The 20,899-nt window shown below is 31.6% G+C and overlaps 3 protein-coding genes across 3 annotated transcripts; 2 read left to right on the forward strand and 1 right to left on the reverse strand.

Annotated features, from left to right (window-relative positions):
• Nucleotides 1–910: 910 nt before the first annotated feature.
• Nucleotides 911–7,976, reverse strand: LOC125073097 (DNA mismatch repair protein Mlh1). The gene is made up of 11 exons (XM_047683793.1): nt 7,628–7,976; nt 7,466–7,529; nt 6,496–6,695; nt 5,530–5,800; nt 4,735–4,891; nt 4,191–4,274; nt 3,840–3,982; nt 2,653–3,203; nt 2,239–2,375; nt 1,649–1,774; nt 911–1,255 (listed from the first exon to the last, which is right to left on the reverse strand). The coding sequence occupies exons 1-11, from the start codon at nt 7,738–7,740 to the stop codon at nt 954–956; spliced, it is 2,148 nt and encodes a 715-aa protein (XP_047539749.1). The 5' UTR covers nt 7,741–7,976; the 3' UTR covers nt 911–953.
• Nucleotides 7,977–8,552: 576 nt separating this feature from the next.
• Nucleotides 8,553–11,246, forward strand: LOC125073058 (snRNA-activating protein complex subunit 4). Its single transcript, XM_047683742.1, has one exon. It carries the CDS (start codon nt 8,960–8,962, stop codon nt 11,189–11,191), a length of 2,232 nt encoding a protein of 743 aa, XP_047539698.1. The 5' UTR covers nt 8,553–8,959; the 3' UTR covers nt 11,192–11,246.
• Nucleotides 11,247–11,778: 532 nt separating this feature from the next.
• Nucleotides 11,779–18,684, forward strand: LOC125073077 (zinc finger protein 569-like). The gene is made up of 13 exons (XM_047683766.1): nt 11,779–11,988; nt 12,224–12,358; nt 12,587–13,183; nt 13,258–13,391; nt 13,538–13,850; nt 14,106–14,239; nt 14,532–14,606; nt 15,089–15,218; nt 15,374–15,507; nt 16,033–16,135; nt 16,942–17,055; nt 17,505–17,618; nt 17,991–18,684. The coding sequence occupies exons 1-13, from the start codon at nt 11,881–11,883 to the stop codon at nt 18,249–18,251; spliced, it is 2,352 nt and encodes a 783-aa protein (XP_047539722.1). The 5' UTR covers nt 11,779–11,880; the 3' UTR covers nt 18,252–18,684.
• The last annotated feature ends 2,215 nt before the right edge of the window (nt 18,685–20,899 follow it).

Below are 20,899 nucleotides of genomic sequence, written 5' to 3' on the forward strand. Positions count from 1 at the left end.
TTTAATTTCGTCGATCATGGACAGAAGAACTATCCCCTAACTACCAATAAATAAAACTACTAATTAAAAATAGTCAGTTACTTTTCGTCTAGCACAGTTTATGAATAGTAGCTTTTCCGCCGCAGTGTGTCATTTCCGTGATACTTTCCGCTGAGTCACTAAATTGACAGTCGTGCTACAGCGTCGCAAGACAACACGGACGTAACAATATTAACGTTTCGTATCGTCTATTCACAATATTAACGTTTATTTGATTTGAACAATCCTATTATCTTAATTTAGAGCGGGTAAAACTTAAACTAATATTTAAATACTAAAACTCCCGAAACACGTAAATTTATGTATATCGGGTTTAGTAAATTTCAATCAGGCGTTATAAAAAAAGTCTTATTTATAATTAAATATATGATGTAGTAACTGAACTGAAAAACCAGTCATTTCGTTTCCTATTTAAGCAAGAAAAACTATGTATTTTTGTATGTGTAATGTGTAATGGCCCAGTGGTTAGAACGCGTGCATCTTAACCGATGATTTCGAGTTCAAACCCAGGCAGGCACCACTGAATTTTCATGTGCTTAATTTGTGTTTATAATTCATCTCGTGCTCGGCTGTGAAGGAAAACATCGTGAGGAAACCTGCATGTGTCTAATTTCAACGAAATTCTGCCACATGTGTATTCCGCCAACCCGCATTGGAGCAGCGTGGTGGAATATGCTCCAAACCTTCTCCTACAAGGAGAGGAGGCCTTTATCCCAGCAGTGGGACATTTACGGGCTGCTAATGCTAATGCTAACTCACTTATGACACGCGTACGTATGAGCTAGTACATTTCACACGTTTTCTATACAATTTTGTGATCATATTTTTTTTAGTTCCATCATAATTTCAATGATTTAATGAAAAATTGTTATGAATAAAATTTATTTACTTAATATACAAATCTGACTTAAACGCTAACATCGTTCGAATACTTTGTAAAGATCACATAAGCTTGCAATTTGTAATATAGCCCCATTGCCAGTGAAACTTGTTGGGGGCAAAAAGTTTCTTCTTATAGCCGGGAATACTATATGTTCCTGTTTCCACATTTCCGATTTCAATGCCTCTTCGTTTGTATCGGGGTTCGGTTGGGAGTAAAATATGGCGGTTTGTCGGCTGAATGTATCAAAACATTCCTTTTCAGACTTCCAGTTCACTTCCGTGACGAGCCGGACGAGGTAAGTGGGTAACGCCCCCATGAACGGAGTGTGACCATCTGTAAGATCAAAAATTAACGAAACATGAAATTGTACCCTTATCAAAAACATTGCTCAAACGAAGGTTTTTATTTTAAATCTGTAAACAGTATCTGTTATTTGAAAAATGCACAGCAAAATAAATATAAGGAAATCATAATTTTTAATCCTTATCGCTTCAGTAAAATCGGTGTTAAAATTTTAGTTAGTAGGCATTTTAGATTTGAGATGCTTTCTTTATCAAAAACCGATTGAATTTACTGAAGTTACGGGCTGCACTGTTCGTACAATGTAGCCAACGTGAAAACCCCAAAGTCCATGTCCGATTTCACAATAGGCCAAAGAGAGGAAAACTCGATTTATTTTTTGCATTAGAAAAGGCACAAACGCGTCTGCACATAGATAATTCTTACCGAGAAGTAAAGGTAATGCCAATAGCTCCCCCTGGTTATTGATTTGTAGAGAGAAGTATTCAAAGAGCATCGAGCACTTGCTCACAAGTAACTCCACCATCTGCTTCGCCATGTCTCGCTTATCACCTAAATCATACATAAATTATTTAGTCATTAGACTACAATCGTCATATATATGTTGATTTTCACGACCAATACACTTAAGAGTATGGTATGAAGCAAACTTGAACTTCAAGGTCAGACATAGCCTACTTATTTATGCCTAACACCTAACGGCCAACCCTTACAAAGTGAGCGAAGCCGAGAGCGATCGCTAGTTGGTTATAATTAACTTTAAATCTCGTCGGAATTTTTATAGATACGATGGCAACAGAACATATTCATTAAAAGTCTAAGAGCTGGTTTCAAATAAAACTTTCTCTTTTTGTACGTTTTAAATATATTTTCTTTATTACAATAAAAACTATACAAAAATTCTTCCTGAATTCGTTTAATCCTTCTGATTTCAAATTTTTGCTTATGTTATTTATTTTTTATAAATAAAAGATTTTTCTATCTTCATTTATAAAACTTCGTTAATTGACACATACCTAATTCTGGGTCCCACTGAGATTCTTGTGAGCTAAGTCCTAACACGAATAATTCCACTAATGGCAGAGGATCCGATAACTTAATTAATCCCAAGTTTTGAAAATCGTACAGTATCGTCTCGTAGAACAGTTCCTCACTAAAATATACATATATAAACACATTACAATTAGTTTACTTTACCGCAAACGAACCAAATAAAACGACACAATATAGATGTTGGTAATGTAAGAATATTAACCATCATAAGATGGTACATCACTAATGCAAGACCAACCTTGGAAGATAAGGTGTTAACCCCTTCTGCCTGCAGTTACACTGGCTCACTCAAATACATTTAGTAGATGTTACAATTCTGTGTTACTTTCTGTCAACTTTAGGTACTAAATACTATCGGTAGTCAGAAGTATACTCACGTTAAACGGGTAGTGTCACATAAGTACAACTTAGTAGAATGCTGTATCAGCGACCTCTGGCTGTCGATGCACGCTATGAATATTAAATTAGCCAATATTTCCCTGAGATTCATATTACAATTATTTTCCACGTCCAAACGCAACTGTTTAACGCTCGTTAATTTAGTTTCGACTCTCTCGTACTGGAATGTTCTGGTTTTGAATGACTCTTTCGGGTCTATGTATGTGATATTGCTGTCTACAACAGCCGTCTTGACATTTCCTTCTGGTTTACTTTTGCTCTCACTAGGTTCTAAGAATAAGGAATTATTTAGATCGTCTTCTGCTCCTTCTAAAACTGTATCTTGAATATCTTGGTCGATTTTAATTGTTTCTTTATGTGTGTCTGTGGCTTGTTCTATTGTAGTTTCCGATTTTGATACCGTTCGAAAGAATTTGTCGATTTTCTGCGTATCAGAATCGACTCTTACTAAATCTTTAGCGTATACTTTTGCACCTTCTGTTGTTTTCTTAACAATTTCTTCAACCATTGTTGCTCCTGGGAGTCTGGCCTGAAATATTAAAATTACGTTTCTAAAAAGAGTCATATGCGAGAGGGTCTCATCCCCGAGAAAATCTTAACTAAGTACCTAATCCTGTTACCTGTTTATAAAATTCCTCTAATCAAATAAAATCTTTATTCAATATAGAAGCGTTACACTTATAGTGTCAAAAAATTATTAAAAGTTCCCGAAGAAAGACCTCAAGATCAAATTTATTCATGAAAATTGCCACATATTTGTGACTTTTCTTAGAAGTTTTATATTATCCGCTTTGCTGAAACTCGTCGCAAGATACATCACTTTCTATACCGTTTAACCGATCACCATGACAATTTTTATAAATAAGTAAACAGAACACCGTCTGCTCGGCTTTGTAATAATAATAAATGTTTTCCTACTAATATAATAAATGTGCTATATGTATAATAACTTAACGCATAGGCTACCTAATACCTGCACCCCTCCCCCCTTCTTCCCAATACGGGGCGGAGCTAAAATTGATTTATCATTTATCTATACAATATTTGTACATTTTCTTTATTTGTTACTTTTAAATATCTCGGAAAATATTAAGCGTGAAATTAAATTAACAAAACGTCACTTTTTCCAGTAAATCTTAAGAGGCTTTATAAATGCACACGTTACCTGAGTATACATAACCCTAGAAGAGTTACAACTGAGCAGTTTGTTTTCTATGACTGTTTTTATTCTATCTATTATTTGCTCCTCGTATAAGAATTGAACTTCATGTTTCGTTGGATGAACATTTACATCGACGTTTCTGGGGTCTGTTACAAGAAAATAAATATCATGAATACGATTATGTAATTCTTATTTATTTCATCTAAAGAGGACTGACTTTAAAAGACATGACTTATCCCTTGAAGAGATTTTTCCAGCACATACTGTAAGATAGTTCTCTGTACTATTAAAGTACTAAAAATGTTTTTGATTAATATAAGGAGTAAAAAATACATTTATTGACTTCATAATTACCCAATTCAAGGCTGAGGTAGACGAAGGAATGCGCGTTTTTCGGTAAATACGTCGCATACACAGAGTCCACTGCTTTACGGATGGCTGAAAATAAATATCGTAGTTAAATTGTTTAGCGGACTACAAAGTTTATGGTATGTAGCTTGTAGATAGTGATCTTATAATAGTATTTGTTTCGCTGTAGGGCAAGAGAGCGGGCAGTTGCATATAAACATAAATTCTCTCAGCTCAGCGCTTTAAATTAAATTCAGCCATAGTCGATTCCTTAATTGTTTTACGATTAACGAGTTCTCAGCATTTTTGTTCAACAAATATGTAATGCAAATTTTCGCCCGCGGCTTTTCACATGAGTTACGAAAGACCAAACGCGGGGGGCGTTACTCCTACGCCTGGGCGTTACCCCTCGTACGGTCTGGATCACACGTTTATGCATAAAATAGTAGCTTATGTCCTTTCAGGAGATAGACAAAGTTACTTTCGCATTTATAATATTAATATAGATTTAGATCAGATAATAGGAATATCAAATGTCGTATTTGCTTACATAGGGAATCGACTAATCTATGGTTGATGAATAAAAGCATGGTGCCTTTCTTATGTGAGTAGTTTACATTGGTCACATAGCCATGGAGAGACAGCTTTAATGTTGGATCTGTCAGTTCTATCTCGAGCAGCTCCCGAGCTATTGAGTTACCATGTATCTGAAATAGTTAGTTAAATTGTTAGTAATAGTTTTTTGTCAGCCTTAGCCCTAATTTAAGAAGTCGTTACACTCCTGTGTCTCAGTATATGCTTCAAGCCCTTGGTTTTGAGCGTAATCTCTTTTAACTGGCGTCCCATTAGAAAGCGAGGGTAACAAAAGTGTATGCGTTTGCGCACATATGCATGCGCTTTGATAAACAGTTTTTTGTTAGTTAACAGTATGCTTAGATTTATTTTAAAATAACGTTCCTTATCTACAAATCTACAGTGATTTATGTTCCTTTTTTTATGTTTTTTTTTGCGAACCTACCGTTGCCGTTTCGTAGCGTTCATGTGTTCGCTAATCGCACTAATTAATTCTATTCATTACGAAATAACCCGCAACGCAAGTTCCCTTAAAAATACGCGCTTATGTCGTCCTACAGTCCCGCGGTTAGCTGATTCAGAGGAATATGAACATTCTTACATAGTAGATAGAACTGACTTTGGCCATTAATGCACACGTCAACGCGATGCCAGTCGGCTACGAGTAACGACATGAACATTTCGTATTGTATTCTTTATCAATTAAAAAATAATCTCACAAGTTCTATTAATATTGTAAAATTTCAGAAGAGAAGTTCTAATAATTACTCACAATTCGGACATTTTCCACTACGGATGACTTGATGGGAGTTTTTATGTCGGTGTTTTCACCAAATTTCTTTAGGTGAAATCCCACGTGACTATTATGTATTGCATACCCTCCGACCACTTCCATTATATGGGTGTATTCTTCATTGGGGCTGCGGAGGGCCTTTTTTCGAGCTATGACATTGAAGAATAAATCTTCAACGGTTATTTGTGTGCCATTATTCCCAGCACATGCTTTTACTGGCCCTTTAAGTTTTCCATTTTCATAGGAAGCTCTATAAAATAATAGTTTTAACTATTTATAATATCTCAATGTTAAAATTCAAACAACTAGAGTTTACTTATAAAAAAATTATTCCATTGCATCTAAATATTTACAAGTATTTTCCACTCTTATATAGACACTTCTTTTTAGGTAAACTGCCCTGTTATATATTTTACGTTTTTTTAAATATTAAATACTTTTGGTTTTGAATATTGTAGAAAAGTGTTATATGAGGTGTTTTAGGTAACAAAATATTATAAATTCCATTATAATTAGTACTTGGTGGTTTACTTGGTGGTAGGGCTTTGTGCAAGCCCGTCTGGGTAGGTACCACCCACTCATCAGATATTCTACCGCCAAATAACAGTACACTGTATTGTCGTGTTCCGGTTAGAAGGGTGAGTGAGCCAGTGTAATCACAGGCACAAGGGACATAACATCTTAGTTCCCAAGGTTGGTGGCGCATAAGTGATGTAAGGAATAGTTAATATTTCTTACAGCGCCTTTGTCTATGGGCGGTGGTGACCACTTACCATCAGGTGGCCCATATGCTCGTCCGCCAAACAATGCCATAAAAAAAAAAAAAAAACCATTAGACAATCTATAACAGCTGAAGAAAAATAAAATTAAGTCATTTTAATATAATTTTTCTTGGCTGTTATATCAATTTTTAATTCATAACAATCCAAAGAAAATTAAACTTACTTATAAGCACATTTGTCATGTTGTGTTTTAGTCAAAATAGTCAAGTGAGCGATATGACTTATACTAGCTAGGGCTTCTCCCCTGAACCCATACGTATTAATAGCCTGCAAATCCTCATATTCTCGTAACTTTGAAGTGGTAAATCTTTCACACACAATGTCCAGACTGTCACTTCTAATACCTGTTCCATTATCTTGTATCTATAAAAAAAAAAAATAGCAGGTAGTTAACAAAATGCAATTGCATCACTGCTGGGCTAAGATCCTTCTCCTTTTAGATTCGGAGCTTATGTGACATTCAGTAAAATTAGACATATACAGGTTTCTTAGGCCTGTGTTTAAAAATGTAATTGTTATTTATGATTTTTGACTTAAAATATTATTGCAGAACAATTCTGCTGCAGTACAATATTGTTGTGTGATAATTATATAAGATATACAATGTTGTGTTACTGCATTCATTCACAGTACAAATAACTAAATCAAATGTTTTGGCAACCTAATTGAGGGCATCCAGTATCTTTGCAATTTGAAACTTTCTTGAGTGACATAGTCTTACTCCTAATTACCGCTAAACAGTACCCATCTCTGACAAATCAATTATAAATTAGAATAAACCTAAATATTTAGATACATTCAGAATATTTTATTTTGAACATCATCACATCATCACTTTGATATTAATACTAAATAGTCAAAGAGAAGGGTTCTTATTAGGGCTACTTATAAAAAAAAATATTGATCTCTCAAGGAACCAAGCCATACTCTTTTCAAAAATGTGAGATGCCTAAAAATATTTATATGTGTGTACCTTATAAATCACGAATTGAAAAAAAAATAATAAAATGATTTCCATTTAATATTTATCAATTTGATTCCTTTCAAGTTCAAATAAAATCATATAATACAAAAAATATATAGGTATATTTTCAATTTAAATTACTCAACTCCTAAATAATAAATCACATTACCTGTAAATATTTTAAGCCTCCTGCTTTGACAGTAATCATTATATTTGTCGCATGGGCATCCAAGCTGAAATCACAAATATTAAATAAACAATCGTTTTGAGATTCTTGGTATATTTATAGTTATATTGTTATTTATTATTTGTGATCTATTTGTCAACAGACCTGTTTTCGATTAATTCTTTTAAAGCATTAGCCGGTCTCTGAACTATCTCACCAGCTGCTATTCGATTGACTACATTCTCATCCAATTTTCTTATAACTCCAGGTTCATTCATTACTAAGTTTTTATATTGTGATTATTATATAAATATGGCTGTGGCGTACATTAGAATTATTTGCCTTTAACAAATTGTTAATTTTTCGGCTTTGAGGAAATCAAATATGGTAGAGGACTGAGGACTGAGGTGAGGACGATCTACGTTCCCAATAACCAAATAACTAATGAGAAATGAGTATTGAGTGTAAAATCACTATCCTTACTCTTTCAATTTACTAAAAGTAGTAAGTAGTAAGTACGAAGGTTTATTTTGCCGCCATTAGCGTATTTTTCAAATTTGACAGATATATTGTCACTTGGACATAATTTAGACCAACGTTTCCTTATTCGCAGCATAGTTATAACAAAGAGTTAATATTTCATAACACGATTCTCTGTGTTACTCTAGGATTTTATTCATTTTCTATAAGGTTATCCGACTATCCGTAAAGCAAAACCATTTATTTTTAATATCAAAATTCTACGATGCTAATCTATGTACATTTTAAGGAATTGGAAGGAACATTATAATAATAAGTAATTAGTATTTTTTTTCTATTTTTAAAACCTATGAGAGTAAGGTTATACTACAATGTTATACTCATAATATTTTATTAGTTTATATTTCAGCTTGTATATTTAAAGCTAAGTATTAAGTTTTCATTTCTTCATTGTGATTGTGATGACAAAATACTATTTTTAGGATAGGTGTTATATATATAAAAACTTTTCGTACCGTAAGAATATAATAATCCATACAGGGAAAACAAGATGCATGGTCAATACAATAAGTTGATGGTAACACTATCAAACTTCAAAGTTAAACTCAATCATAGCAAAGAGTATCCACTATTATTCATTTATTTATTCATTCTTGTTTTAAGTTTTCCAAAGAAAATAAAGTCCAAATGCAAAACTTAGAAATATAGAGTATCTCCCAATTATTTGATTCCCTAGTGTTTTATCTCTTATCAGGTGTAAAGCAAACTCATTTTGAAAATATTGTTAGAGAAAAGGTTTTAAATGAATTTATTAATTAGCTCGATTTTTCATCCTTTATTTTATTGAACGTTTTAATAATGTGGACAGTGGTTTGATTATAAATTATTAATTACTTAATTATCTGATTAAAAACAGTAGTTCTAACAATAGAATATATATTATTATCTTAATAATAGTTAACTTAAATAGATTTTTTTGGGATAAAAACCACGATAGTATTTTAAAAAAACAACAAGATGTATGACTTTGAAGAAGAGAGTGACGAAGAAAATGAAATTCAAGACTTGGAACAACTTAATGCAGTTTTAATTGATGATGAACCTTGCTCAAGTGCATCAGTTTCTCAGATATCAACAGGTGCAACAAGTTTTTGCAGTTTTTCTTCTAAATATGAGGAGTATTCAAAAATCGAAACTACTTTAGCTCTTAATAAAATGTGTGATGAAAAGTTATCCAGACTAGAGAAAATGTTACAATCTCGTTTGCGTGAGTGTCGACAAAAGTTAAGCGAAATACAGGGTACAGACTGGAATGACAAATTTGATAAAGTTGAGACATTCCGTTATGTCAATTGTGGAAAACCTTATTTTAAAGATAGATCGAATTTTCCAGCTCCAGATAATGATGACTCTGTAATAATGAACAAATCTGAAATGTATGACTTTTCAAATATTGTATCTGTTCCGGGATGGACAGTTAAAGATAAAAGTCAGTTTATGGTGCTAATACTTAAACTATCTCAAGTAAAAAGAAAAAAAGAATTGGAATCCAAAATTGCAGCCTTAAAACGTGAAAATAAAGTTCATGAAAACAAAAATGATAAGGAAATTGCTAGAATAAAAAAAGAAATAGATTGTGTAAACAAAATGTCACTAAAAGACTTAGCACTACCATTAAAAGATGAATATGATTGGGACTACATTGCCAATAAACTAAATTATAGACATAGTGCTCAGGAATATAGATCTCTCTGGAAGTTATTTCTTCATCCAAGTATAAATAAAAATGTTTGGAGTAGAACTGAGCATATAACACTACAAAAAGTTGCTTATGATGAAAAACTACAAAACTGGGACACGATAGCCGAAAAGCTAAAAACTGGTAGAACAAATTACCAGTGCTTTGTCTATTTCCGAACAAACATGATTAATACATTCACAGGCAGAAAATGGACAAAAGAAGAAGAAGAATACCTGAAAAGATTAATTGAATATTATAAAGAAGATAATTACATACCATGGGGTAAAGTAGCAGCTTCAATGGAGAATAGAACTAAGATTCAAATCTACAATAAATATTCAAGGATGTGTGAACATAGAAAAGGCAGATTTTTAGCAGAAGAGGATGCAGTAATATTAACCTGTTTTGAAAATTTTGGTCCAAACTTTAAAAAAATGACAAAGTATCTTCCGGGCCGTTCTTTGACACAATGTCGAGTCCGGTATCAGGTGTTAGCTAAAAAAAGAATATCAACAGTATGGACAATAGAAGAGGACAGAAAACTTGTCCAGCTAATGGCAAATCAAGATGCAATCACTAATTATTCAAGTATTGCTCCATATTTCCCAGGAAAAGACAGAGTGCATATAAGAGCGAGGTATTTAACATTATCTAAATGGATGAGAAGAAATCCCAATGTAGATATTGCTAAAGCTCCAAGACGTGGAGCAAGACGCTTAGGTCATGGACATTGTGCTGATGACTTAAATAGAGCTATAGAAAGTCTAAAAACTAGAATACAATCGGAAGTGACCGATAAGAAAAGTAAAAAGGTCACAAAAGATTCACCAGAAAATGTAATAGAAGATGCTATAATAGCTCATATTGTCACAGAAAGTGTAAAATTGGAAGAGGCGAGGAAAATTGAATTGGATGAGGAAGAACCAGATTCTTCAGATGATAATTTTAATAGTCGTACCAGAAAATGCAATGTGACAAACTTACGTAAAATACTTATTCTGTTAAGGGCAAAATTGAACAATGAAAAGTTTTTAAACAGTTCATATGGTAAAAAATATCGAGATTTATTAGAGCCAGAACATGAAATGTATACAGTAAAAGTTAAGTCTTATTCCAAACAAAATACAGAAACTAGTATAGAAATAAGTGGAAGTCCTGACATTTGGGGAAATGTCTGTTTAGGTCCTTTAGCATATGTTCTTCCACCACATTATTCAACCATAACAGGGTGTAAGAAATTAATGTCTTATGTTACTACAAAAACACAACATGCAGACACAATAAACATTAACGTTGTTATGAGAAGAAATGTCATGTTAAAAGTGCAAGCTTTTCTCTTAATGGAGCGATTCAATGCCTTATTTCTATGGCCGATGTTACTTTCAAATACACATCCAGACACATCTATTACATTTACTGAAGAAGAAAGACAACTATCACAAAGTTATGCCGAAAATTATCCAGTGTTTGATAAGGAAGATTATGCTTCTGCTATGTCAACAAATTAAAAAATGTTGAAATACGAAAAACATATTTATATGAAACAGACTAAACTAGCATTGTAAAAATAAAGGATTGAATTAATTACAATAATGAATAAATTTTTCAGAAATTGCATCTAAGTGTTTTGTTTTATAGAATTAGAATTTATATTCTTTTTAATAAAACCAAATGTTTTTCAGCTTCAGAAAAAAATACTCTATTAAGTTTAGTAGTAATATGCTTCTAATAAAAATTTTAGTATATTTTTATTTTGTATATAATAAATACTGAAATTTTAAAATTCGCGCCGTTATGTCGTAAAGCACTTATCTAGTATAGAATTATAGATTGCAAAAATTTTAAGCAAATTTAACTTAAGATAAGTTAAATTTATTGTTAACAATAATCTATATTACTATTATTAATGAGACGATTGGCCCATGACATGGGAATGTTATCCGAAGACTCGCTATTTTCCCAGTAAATTTAAACTATTTTACTAATTATATTTGTTTTACTTATAAAATTATATTAATTTGTATCTGTGATTTTCTTTGAAACTTCAAGTTTTAAATTTCTGATTGTTGTCATCTGTCACCTTTGACTGCTAAATTTGTTTCAATATTTGGATTCGGTGTTTGGGATAATTTAGATAACATCTAAGGACTAATTTTAATGAAGTAAAATGAGGAAATAGTTTATTAACTAAATCACTATGTTTACCATAAAAGCATGCACAGTGTGCCTGAAAACTGACGTAAAATTGTTTAATATGAACACAGGTCCACTGAGACATGAATATAATTTAGTATCTGGTTTAATGGTATGTAGTTTTTGATTTGTTTTAGGTTGTATTTAGAGCTTTGCACCCCAAAATTATATATTTCATTTATTCTCAGTAACTCTTATTTTATATATCTTTAATAATTTCAACGAATTTCTTAACTTTTTACAAGATTGTTTTCGCGGAGTTTAAATAACAAAGCGAAATCTACTAGCTATAACATAAGTCGGTTTGTAAGCCTAAATATATTTTTTAAACTGTGATTTTATTTCAGACTCGTAGCCAAAATGGCCTACCTGAGTATTTATGTTATCAGTGTGGGGCATATGTAAGAAATTTTAAAAAGTTTCGTGATAAATGCCAACGTACATATTATGCATTACAGGAAATCCTAAGTCGTGATAAAAAGGTGAGAAGCAAAAATATTTTGTATTGAAATTTTGACAAAAAATTATTTGTTAGGAACGAAACTTTATTTGCTAGGTCATTTTAGTTATTTTAAAAGTATTGATTTATCATATGTATAATTCCAATTAAGTATCATAAAATAAATGTTTTTTATGTTCGAAAAATCATTACTAATCATAATAAATATAGAATTAGAAAGAAAAAAATTAATAAAATCTTTCCTTTTCAGATAACAAAGTCCATAATTCAAGAATTAGACTCAAGTGTGCTAAACATTGAACCCACTCTATCCTATCTTGCTACAGACCATGCCAGAACTAAGTATGAAAATGTAAAACATAAATCAGTCAAACAGAGCTATGTTGATTTAGAACATCAAGAAAACATAACCATTGCTCAATATGGAACTACATCTGATACTCTAATATATGAAGTGCCTAACAAAAAGCCTAAACTGTGGATTGACTTAGAAGAAAATATCAAACAGGAAGATCCCCCTATTCTAAAGAACTATGAAACTTTTACGACGGAAAGCACAGACCTGGAAGAAAAACAAAATGATGACAGTTTCTTTGATAACCACTTTGATGATTGTGATGAACCACAGATTGAAATTGACAGTAATGATAAAATAGATATGCAAGCTGATGCCAGTATGAATTTGGAGGAAGAATATGCAACTATTTTACCCATATCTGTGAAAGAGGCTAAGGCTGTTGTTGATGTCTATAAACTACTCGCACAAGGCAAGTTCTCATGCAAAGTTTGTGGGAAGACATACAATAGTGAATGTCGACTGAAAGCACACATGAGGATGCATGAAATGGTAAACCATATACATACGACATAAGCTTTAAAAATATCCCAAAGTATTAATGTGTACAATACCTTCATTTTCAGAGTATAAATGGTACTTTCTTCTGTATTTTATGCAAATATTATTATAGATCTGAACTGCTTTTGAAAAGTCACATGACGGAGAAACATATGTACAAGTATATATGTAAGAAGTGCCCAGAAGTTAACTTTGATAGGTAATAAAATATTTAAATACAATATGTTTATAAATAGTGTTACAGACTGCAATATTACTTATTTGTATACTGTAAATGCTTTACAGCAACAAATACTATTATTCTACAATTTATTTTTAAAATTTATAGTCAGTTTCATATTACAGACATTCGGCAAAAAGACATTATTACTGGGGACATTTCCAAGAGATTTCCAACAAGGGTAGTTGGTCTCGGACAGCCAGAGTCACTAAGGGCGGTAGAAAAAATAAATCTGCCATACGTCGATTGGGAACGAAGCAGGAGGTGCCACATGATTTCCCCATCCAATCTGCCATAAGCCAGGCTGAACAATATTCTTTGGTGAGAGACAGACAGAAAACAAAGAACTACATTGATTCACCATTTAAGTGTGAATACTGCTTTAAAGGATTTAGAGTTGCAACAACATTTGAAACACATTTAAAAAAACATGATCCTGTAAGTTTTTATTTATTTATTAGTAGTCTTTATCACATAGATTGATATTTGTAATGGTTTTTTTTTAAATTGTAATGGGAATTGAGTTTATTATTTTATTTTGTTATCAGTACCTAATATTTTTGAATTATTTACTTCAAACATTATATTGCATTAAATTATAAAATAAAGACCTATTTATAAGGAAACACCCATAATAATAATATGTATATAACTTTTAATGTTAAATGTTGTTATATAAATATATATTTCCAGGCTCTCTCTGGCAAGTTACAGTGTGATGCCTGCAAAATATGCTATCCGAGTACTGGGAAGATGTACAAACACATGACTAGATGTCATATCTTCAAATACTCATGTCAGATGTGTGGCTACACTTGTTTTAACAGGTAGCATATAAATACATTTTTATTTCACCATGATGATTACTGTTAATAAAGTATGTCGTCACACTGTCACACCAGCATGGCCAATGTTGGCATTGCATCCCTGTTTGAAATTGTTAATATCAGTTTTTATTGAATTCACCCCTAATCACTTTACCAAAACTTATTTTCAAGGAGTTGACAGTAATATTTTTGTATACATAATGTATTTTGTCAGTTTTGTAAACTGAACATGTTTTTTTTTAATTTGTGGAAATTAGTATGTATATTTATTTATCAAGGTCTCTTTTTTCAGGGGTCAAGCTAAAGTTCATTACAGATGGCATAAAAAAGTCACATACCCATGTCCTCATTGTAAAAAAGAATTTTCGTAAGTATCGATTTCGTATAATATAATATTATTTTCATTCTAATTAAAGTTTAATAAATAAGTAGAGTACCAACATATTATTATTACAACACATGCATAAAAAAAATTATGCTTGTTTTCGTATAAATTCTATATATATGTATATATTATATTTATAATGCAACTGTATTCTAATTAAATACTTATGTCAACTATAATATTGTATTTCCAAAATTCTGATAACAAATTCTCCGACATTCAAAATCCATGGTGATTATTATTTTTTTATCTCGACCAATGACATAATCTCAATTCAAGGTCAAAGTTGTTTATATATTTGTACTCCTGCCATTGGAATAAGCATTTCCTGTCAGAACTTGCATGAAAGTTTATATATTAACAACTATATTCAATATCTTGTATAATTAAATACCACATTAAATGTCGTAAGAAAAACCATTTCTATGCATGCGGGTTATTAAAAATTAAAATAATAATTTCAGTAAAGAGTCTACAAAGCTTGGGCATATCCGTAAGATGCATCCATCAACGAACATTTGCAATTTATGTGGTCACAGCTTTGTGAGCGTCACCGGACTACACATACACAAACTAAAGACTCATAGCAAGGAGGTCAGTAGTGCTGAAGTTTACATTTAAGAAACAAGTATAATATATATTGTGTCTATTGTATATTAACATTTATTCGTTCTGTATTTAGAGATATAATTTTTTTTATCTCTAATTAATAGTTTGTTGTTGAAGTATTTTTTGTGTTTTTTTTTTAGGAAATGGAAGAAAACGAAGGCAAAGTGGACACATCGAATCCGCTGTACTGCGCCGAGTGTGGAGTTCAGTTCCGAGATGACGATGCCTTCGCGACTCATCTTGGCTCCTCCAACAAGCACGCTGACACCAACCGGTCAGTTGATTTAGCGGTTCATGACCATATGCGTTACATACCATAGACAGTATTTTACACATACCCTAATATTATATTGACACTGTATTTGGAGTTTCATGTTTATGTATATACTTGCATTGATTGTCCGTACATGACAACATGTAGCGTTAAGACGCCTATTTTATTATATTTGCTTCGTTTGTGTTAAAGTCAGAATAATAAAAACTTATTCACAATTACCAATTTATAACGAAAAACTGACACATTCCATTTATTCGTCAATATAACAAAAACTTATTGCCAACACTGGCAGTTGGTAATCATATTATTAATTAATGGCAATAATAATGTTGTTATTTATTTTTTATTCTAGTATTTTTATGTGTTCAGATATAACTTTAATGCTATAACTAACTTACTTTAAAATTTAATGTAGTTACACATAAAAAATTGTACAGATACGGTAGTTGACGCAAATAGCGAAGACATTTAACGTCGTAATAAATAAGTATATCTAATTTGGTTGGCGGTCTTCCCCCACAGAGCGATCACGAAGCTGGGCCTGGACGGGGAGGGGGAGGGCGCGCGGCTCACCGACAAGGGCGTCGTCAACATGGGCCGCGCCACCTCCTCGCACTGCGACATCGTGAGTACTCGCTCGCCGTTAGACACACAACGACGATCACACGATCCACTGATCTCTGTCACGCTAATCGATCCCACGCACCTAAATAACTATTTATAGTTACAATAACTAGGTATGGTTGCAGCCTGTAAATCCTAATGCTGGACTTTGGTAAGCTCGAGCTTATTCTATCACGCTGCTCTAATACGTGCTAATGGCTATACAGAAAGCAGAATTATTTGATGGTAATGTTTTGTGCAAGCTCGTCTTGGTCGGTACCACCCACTCACCACCTATCTTGCCGCCAAACAGCAAGAGGCCATACTATCCTTATTCCCAAGGTTGGCAGTGTTGTCTGTGTAAGAAATGGTTAATATTTCTTATAGTGCCAATTTCATGGGCTGACCATGGTGGTGACCATTTATAATCAGATGGCCAATTTGCACGTCCGCATATCTATTTTATAAAAAAAAGTAAATATTTGACACATGCATTTTTGTCATTATTTTTATTATATTAATGTGACATGATTGATTCCAATTTGGACACACACAAAGGAGACTCCTTTATTTACTCGTATTATTTATTATTGTAACGGTTCTTATAACAGAAAACTCAACCTATGGTCTTAAGCATAATTTAATTTTTAATCATTTACTATGACAAATATAAACAAAATATAGAATAAAATTGTACAATTAATTAATTATCAATTTGTAGATATTTTTATTCAATAACAAGTATTATTTGATATGACGTATCTGTTTTTTAATTGCTGAAACATACATTGTATATTTTTCTTTTACATAACTGTTTAAAATTTACAGTGCAACAAGTACCTGCTGAATGACACTCAGGCGGTGCGACACTACGACGCAGAACACCCCGGAGCGCCCTACCTCAAACGATACATGTGTGACATCTGCGGACACAAGACCAGGGTGAGCGCTCTCATCATCATCAACTCTGCATATACAATTTTTACTTTAATGTGTTTTATCTTATAATTATTCAATATATTTCAACTTTATGAATATGTACCTATATGGTTTGAATTGAATGAAAAAGTTTCAATAGTTAATAATAAATGTATTTTGTTGGAAATAATTTATAAAATACTGAATTAATCATTAATCCTGAAAAAGGAATACTATAAAATACAATAAAAATGATACTATATTTCATAACTATCACGAGTAGTTAACACTTTGTGCAGTACAAAGTATGGACGATCTTGTCATTATGTATTAGGCTAATCACTAAGGATAGTAAAGATATTATAAGACATACATTGTCATATATATATTATTAAAGTTTCTGACAAAGACCTAACCATAACCTATAATTTTAATTAAGAAATACGAATACAGAGTAAATACTTTGATTGCAGCAATACGCCAACCTCGTAGTCCACATGCGCACGCACACTCAAGAGAAGCCATACTCGTGCCCGCACTGCGACCGACGCTTCAGTATGCAGAATAACCGCGATCGACATCTTGTTGTGAGTTTTATCTTCAAACTGATATTGTAATAAGACTATGAAAGAAATTGAAGAAGTTACAGTCACTTCATCATTTCTCTTGGGAAAAAAATAACAAAGAAAATATTATATATTATAGATGTTCACAGTACAATTAAATTAAATATTGATTTTCTAGTGTAAATGTTTAAAACTCTTCTATTTATTCACATATTATTTATTTTATTATGTATGTATTTCGAAATAAATGCACGCCGTTAATAGAAAATCAATACCAAAAAATATACTTCACACATTTTAAAAAGTATATTTACTTATATGCTTTACCGGTAGTAAAATCTTAGTTAACTTTGTAGTGTAACTATTAACTTTAATTGTGTTCCGTAATACCAGGTCCACACCGGCGAAAAGAAATATCAGTGCCCGCATTGCAACCGTCGCTTCTCTCAGAAGAACACGGTGAAGCTGCACGTGCAGACCGTGCACCTGAAGATCCCGTACCCGCCCTGGAATAAGAAGAACCGCAAGCGGCGTCGCGACCTCGACTCCGCGCCGCCTTCTCCTGCGCCCAGCTACAAGCTGCCGCTGGACTCCGCGCACGGGAACTACCTCAGCGCCTACATCGACACCACTAACAAAGTTTGCGGGACTTAGATCTAAGTGTAGTCCGTCTCAATCGACGTGAAGAATTAGAACTATGGATACAGATAGTGGGTTAATCCACATGACGTTTGAAAAGAGAAACAAAAATTTAGTAATATTTTTATTTGTTAACCATTTCGCAGTTCGCAGGTCGCAAAATGACAGTGAAAACCAATTGAGAGAACGATAATATGTACATTTATATATATCAAAATGGTTCTGTCATTCACAAGGTTTAGATAAAAAGCCAGAAAAAAAAGGCTTAGATAGGAAGGAGAAGTCAGACCCTAAATATTAAAACGACTCAAAGATAAGATTTTAATAACACTTAAAACAAAAACATGATGAATATAATATAAATATTTTTTTCGTTTACATAACACTATGTATAAAGAAATGGACAACAAACAATCTATTATAAATAATTAATTGAAAGTTGCATTTTATTAGACAAATAAGATTCAGTAATTAAGTTTAACTACATGTAACTTAAGACTAGTATTATTTAGTAAAAAAATCATGTTAAACGTAACAATGGCGTTTATAAAATAATAATTATTAAATAGTGAAATATACTAATGAAATTATTTTTAATCATTTATTTATATATTAATCTGTTTCTATAACGTAGAACACGTGTTCAGATTTTATTGGATCTAATTTTATTCTATTGTACATTTTTGAGAATCTGTTATATCTTGCTATCCCTTATCACTAGTATTTTTAACTAACATGACACGCGGCTATCTACATTTTTGATACATATTTCTGTGGTAAAGATATTATTAAATTGTGAAGAATTATTACTTTTGTTCGGTTGATATGTTTATACAACTAGTATTATTTAATTCCCCATTCCTTTGAGGTTTTTAAGGAATAATTGTCTGTAAAGCCTAATTAAAACAATTTGAGTTTAAATAAAAATGTCATAAAATAACTTTGGTTAATTATTAATTTATTTGTGTTAAAAATTCAGTAACATTTTAATTGTTTTTTTTTTCTCATATCAAAACGAAATAAAATAAGAAAGAGATAGTAATATTTTTCGACTTTAATAAGAAACATGTGTTTAGGATTTGTTTTTCAATGCAACACTATGGTTTATATTATACAATACATGTACACCCATTGCAAATATTTTTGTCTTGTCTTGCTTTAATAATTAGTATTATTCTTAAAGAAATCTCATAAAACACTTTATTGTTAGTTATAAAAAACTCGTTTATGTTAATTAATAAATTATTGATCGGTGTTTTTTTAGGTATATATGTAATATTTTGAAAAAGTTGGTATTATTTGTAAAACATAACAGTAATGCATTTTTGTATTATTATTTAGTTAACTTTGATTGAATATGTAAAAATAAAATGAAAATAAAATCATGTATCTTAAAAAGTCTTGCAACATTTTCAATTTATATAAAATGTATTATGTGACTAATATTCTGGATATTGATTTTCAATGATGGATATATTTATGTCTTGAATTTGCTGATGTACTTATTTATACCTTGACTACTTTCAATTTTATCACATTTAACCTATTCAGTAGTTTTTACAGATAGATCTTCATCTGTTTGTAGATATAATGTTGTTAATGGATTTTAAATCAATTCCATCTAACTTAAAATGAAACCTTGCAAACATTTTTAGTGCTGGTAATAATAAAATCAAATGCAAATAATAACAAAATGTTACCTTTTCTACAATTTGAAATGTAATTTTTTAATAACATATTACAACTTAAATCGGAAAGTATTTAATTTTTTATGCATTCTGTAATATAAATATATCTTTGTTATAGATAGCTATAAATAATATTAACTAAATAACAAAATATTCTATTACTATAACGTGAGATTAAATAGATCTTGGCACCTAGCTAGTTATAATTTTGTAGCAGAATAAGATAATTTTATTCAACATTAGTGTGAAGTTATGTAACAAGTAACTTGTAATCATTTAATAAACGTTTTTTTAAACGAAAGATTAAAATTGTTTTACTTTACAACTACATCCTTTATTCTTAATTGGCACATGTAAATTGGCTGTCATTGTCTGTAAAGGGTTTTAGTGATTTCTAAGATTATACGAAACAATGAAGTATATCTATACTAATATTATAAAAGCGACAGTAACCTTTTTTTGTTTGTTTACTCTTTCGTGGTCAAATTACTGAATTGAGTTTGTTGAAATTTGGTATGAAACAAGCTTTAACTCCGCGGAAGGATATAAGCATTTTTTAGGTCTAACGACTGACTCCTAATTCTTGAGCGCAGTTGCGGGTGAAAACAAGTATATATATAAATTATGTATGTACATAATAAAACACACCGATTAGTAGACGAGTCAGAAGCGTAACATATCCCGTATAAAAAATTGTTTGGGGGCCCTTAGGAAGGATAAAGATCTCACAAAAAAAAATGCATAAATATTTATTCATCATAATAATAATTATCAGTTACTATTTCCAAAATTTTGGGCACTTTTAAGAAATTAATGTTTTTGATTTTTCTCATGGAAGTATTTTAAATATAACTCTTTCTCTTTACATCTTATTTTTCTTCTGTCTCATGTAAAGAAATGGGTACGTGATGAGTCCTTAAAATACTTCCAATTCTGATCCACCTACCAATTATTGATATCGTCGCCTAAGAACTT

The sequence above is a fragment of the Vanessa atalanta genome, chromosome 23, assembly GCF_905147765.1.
Source record: "Vanessa atalanta chromosome 23, ilVanAtal1.2, whole genome shotgun sequence".
NCBI lineage: Eukaryota > Metazoa > Arthropoda > Insecta > Lepidoptera > Nymphalidae > Vanessa > Vanessa atalanta.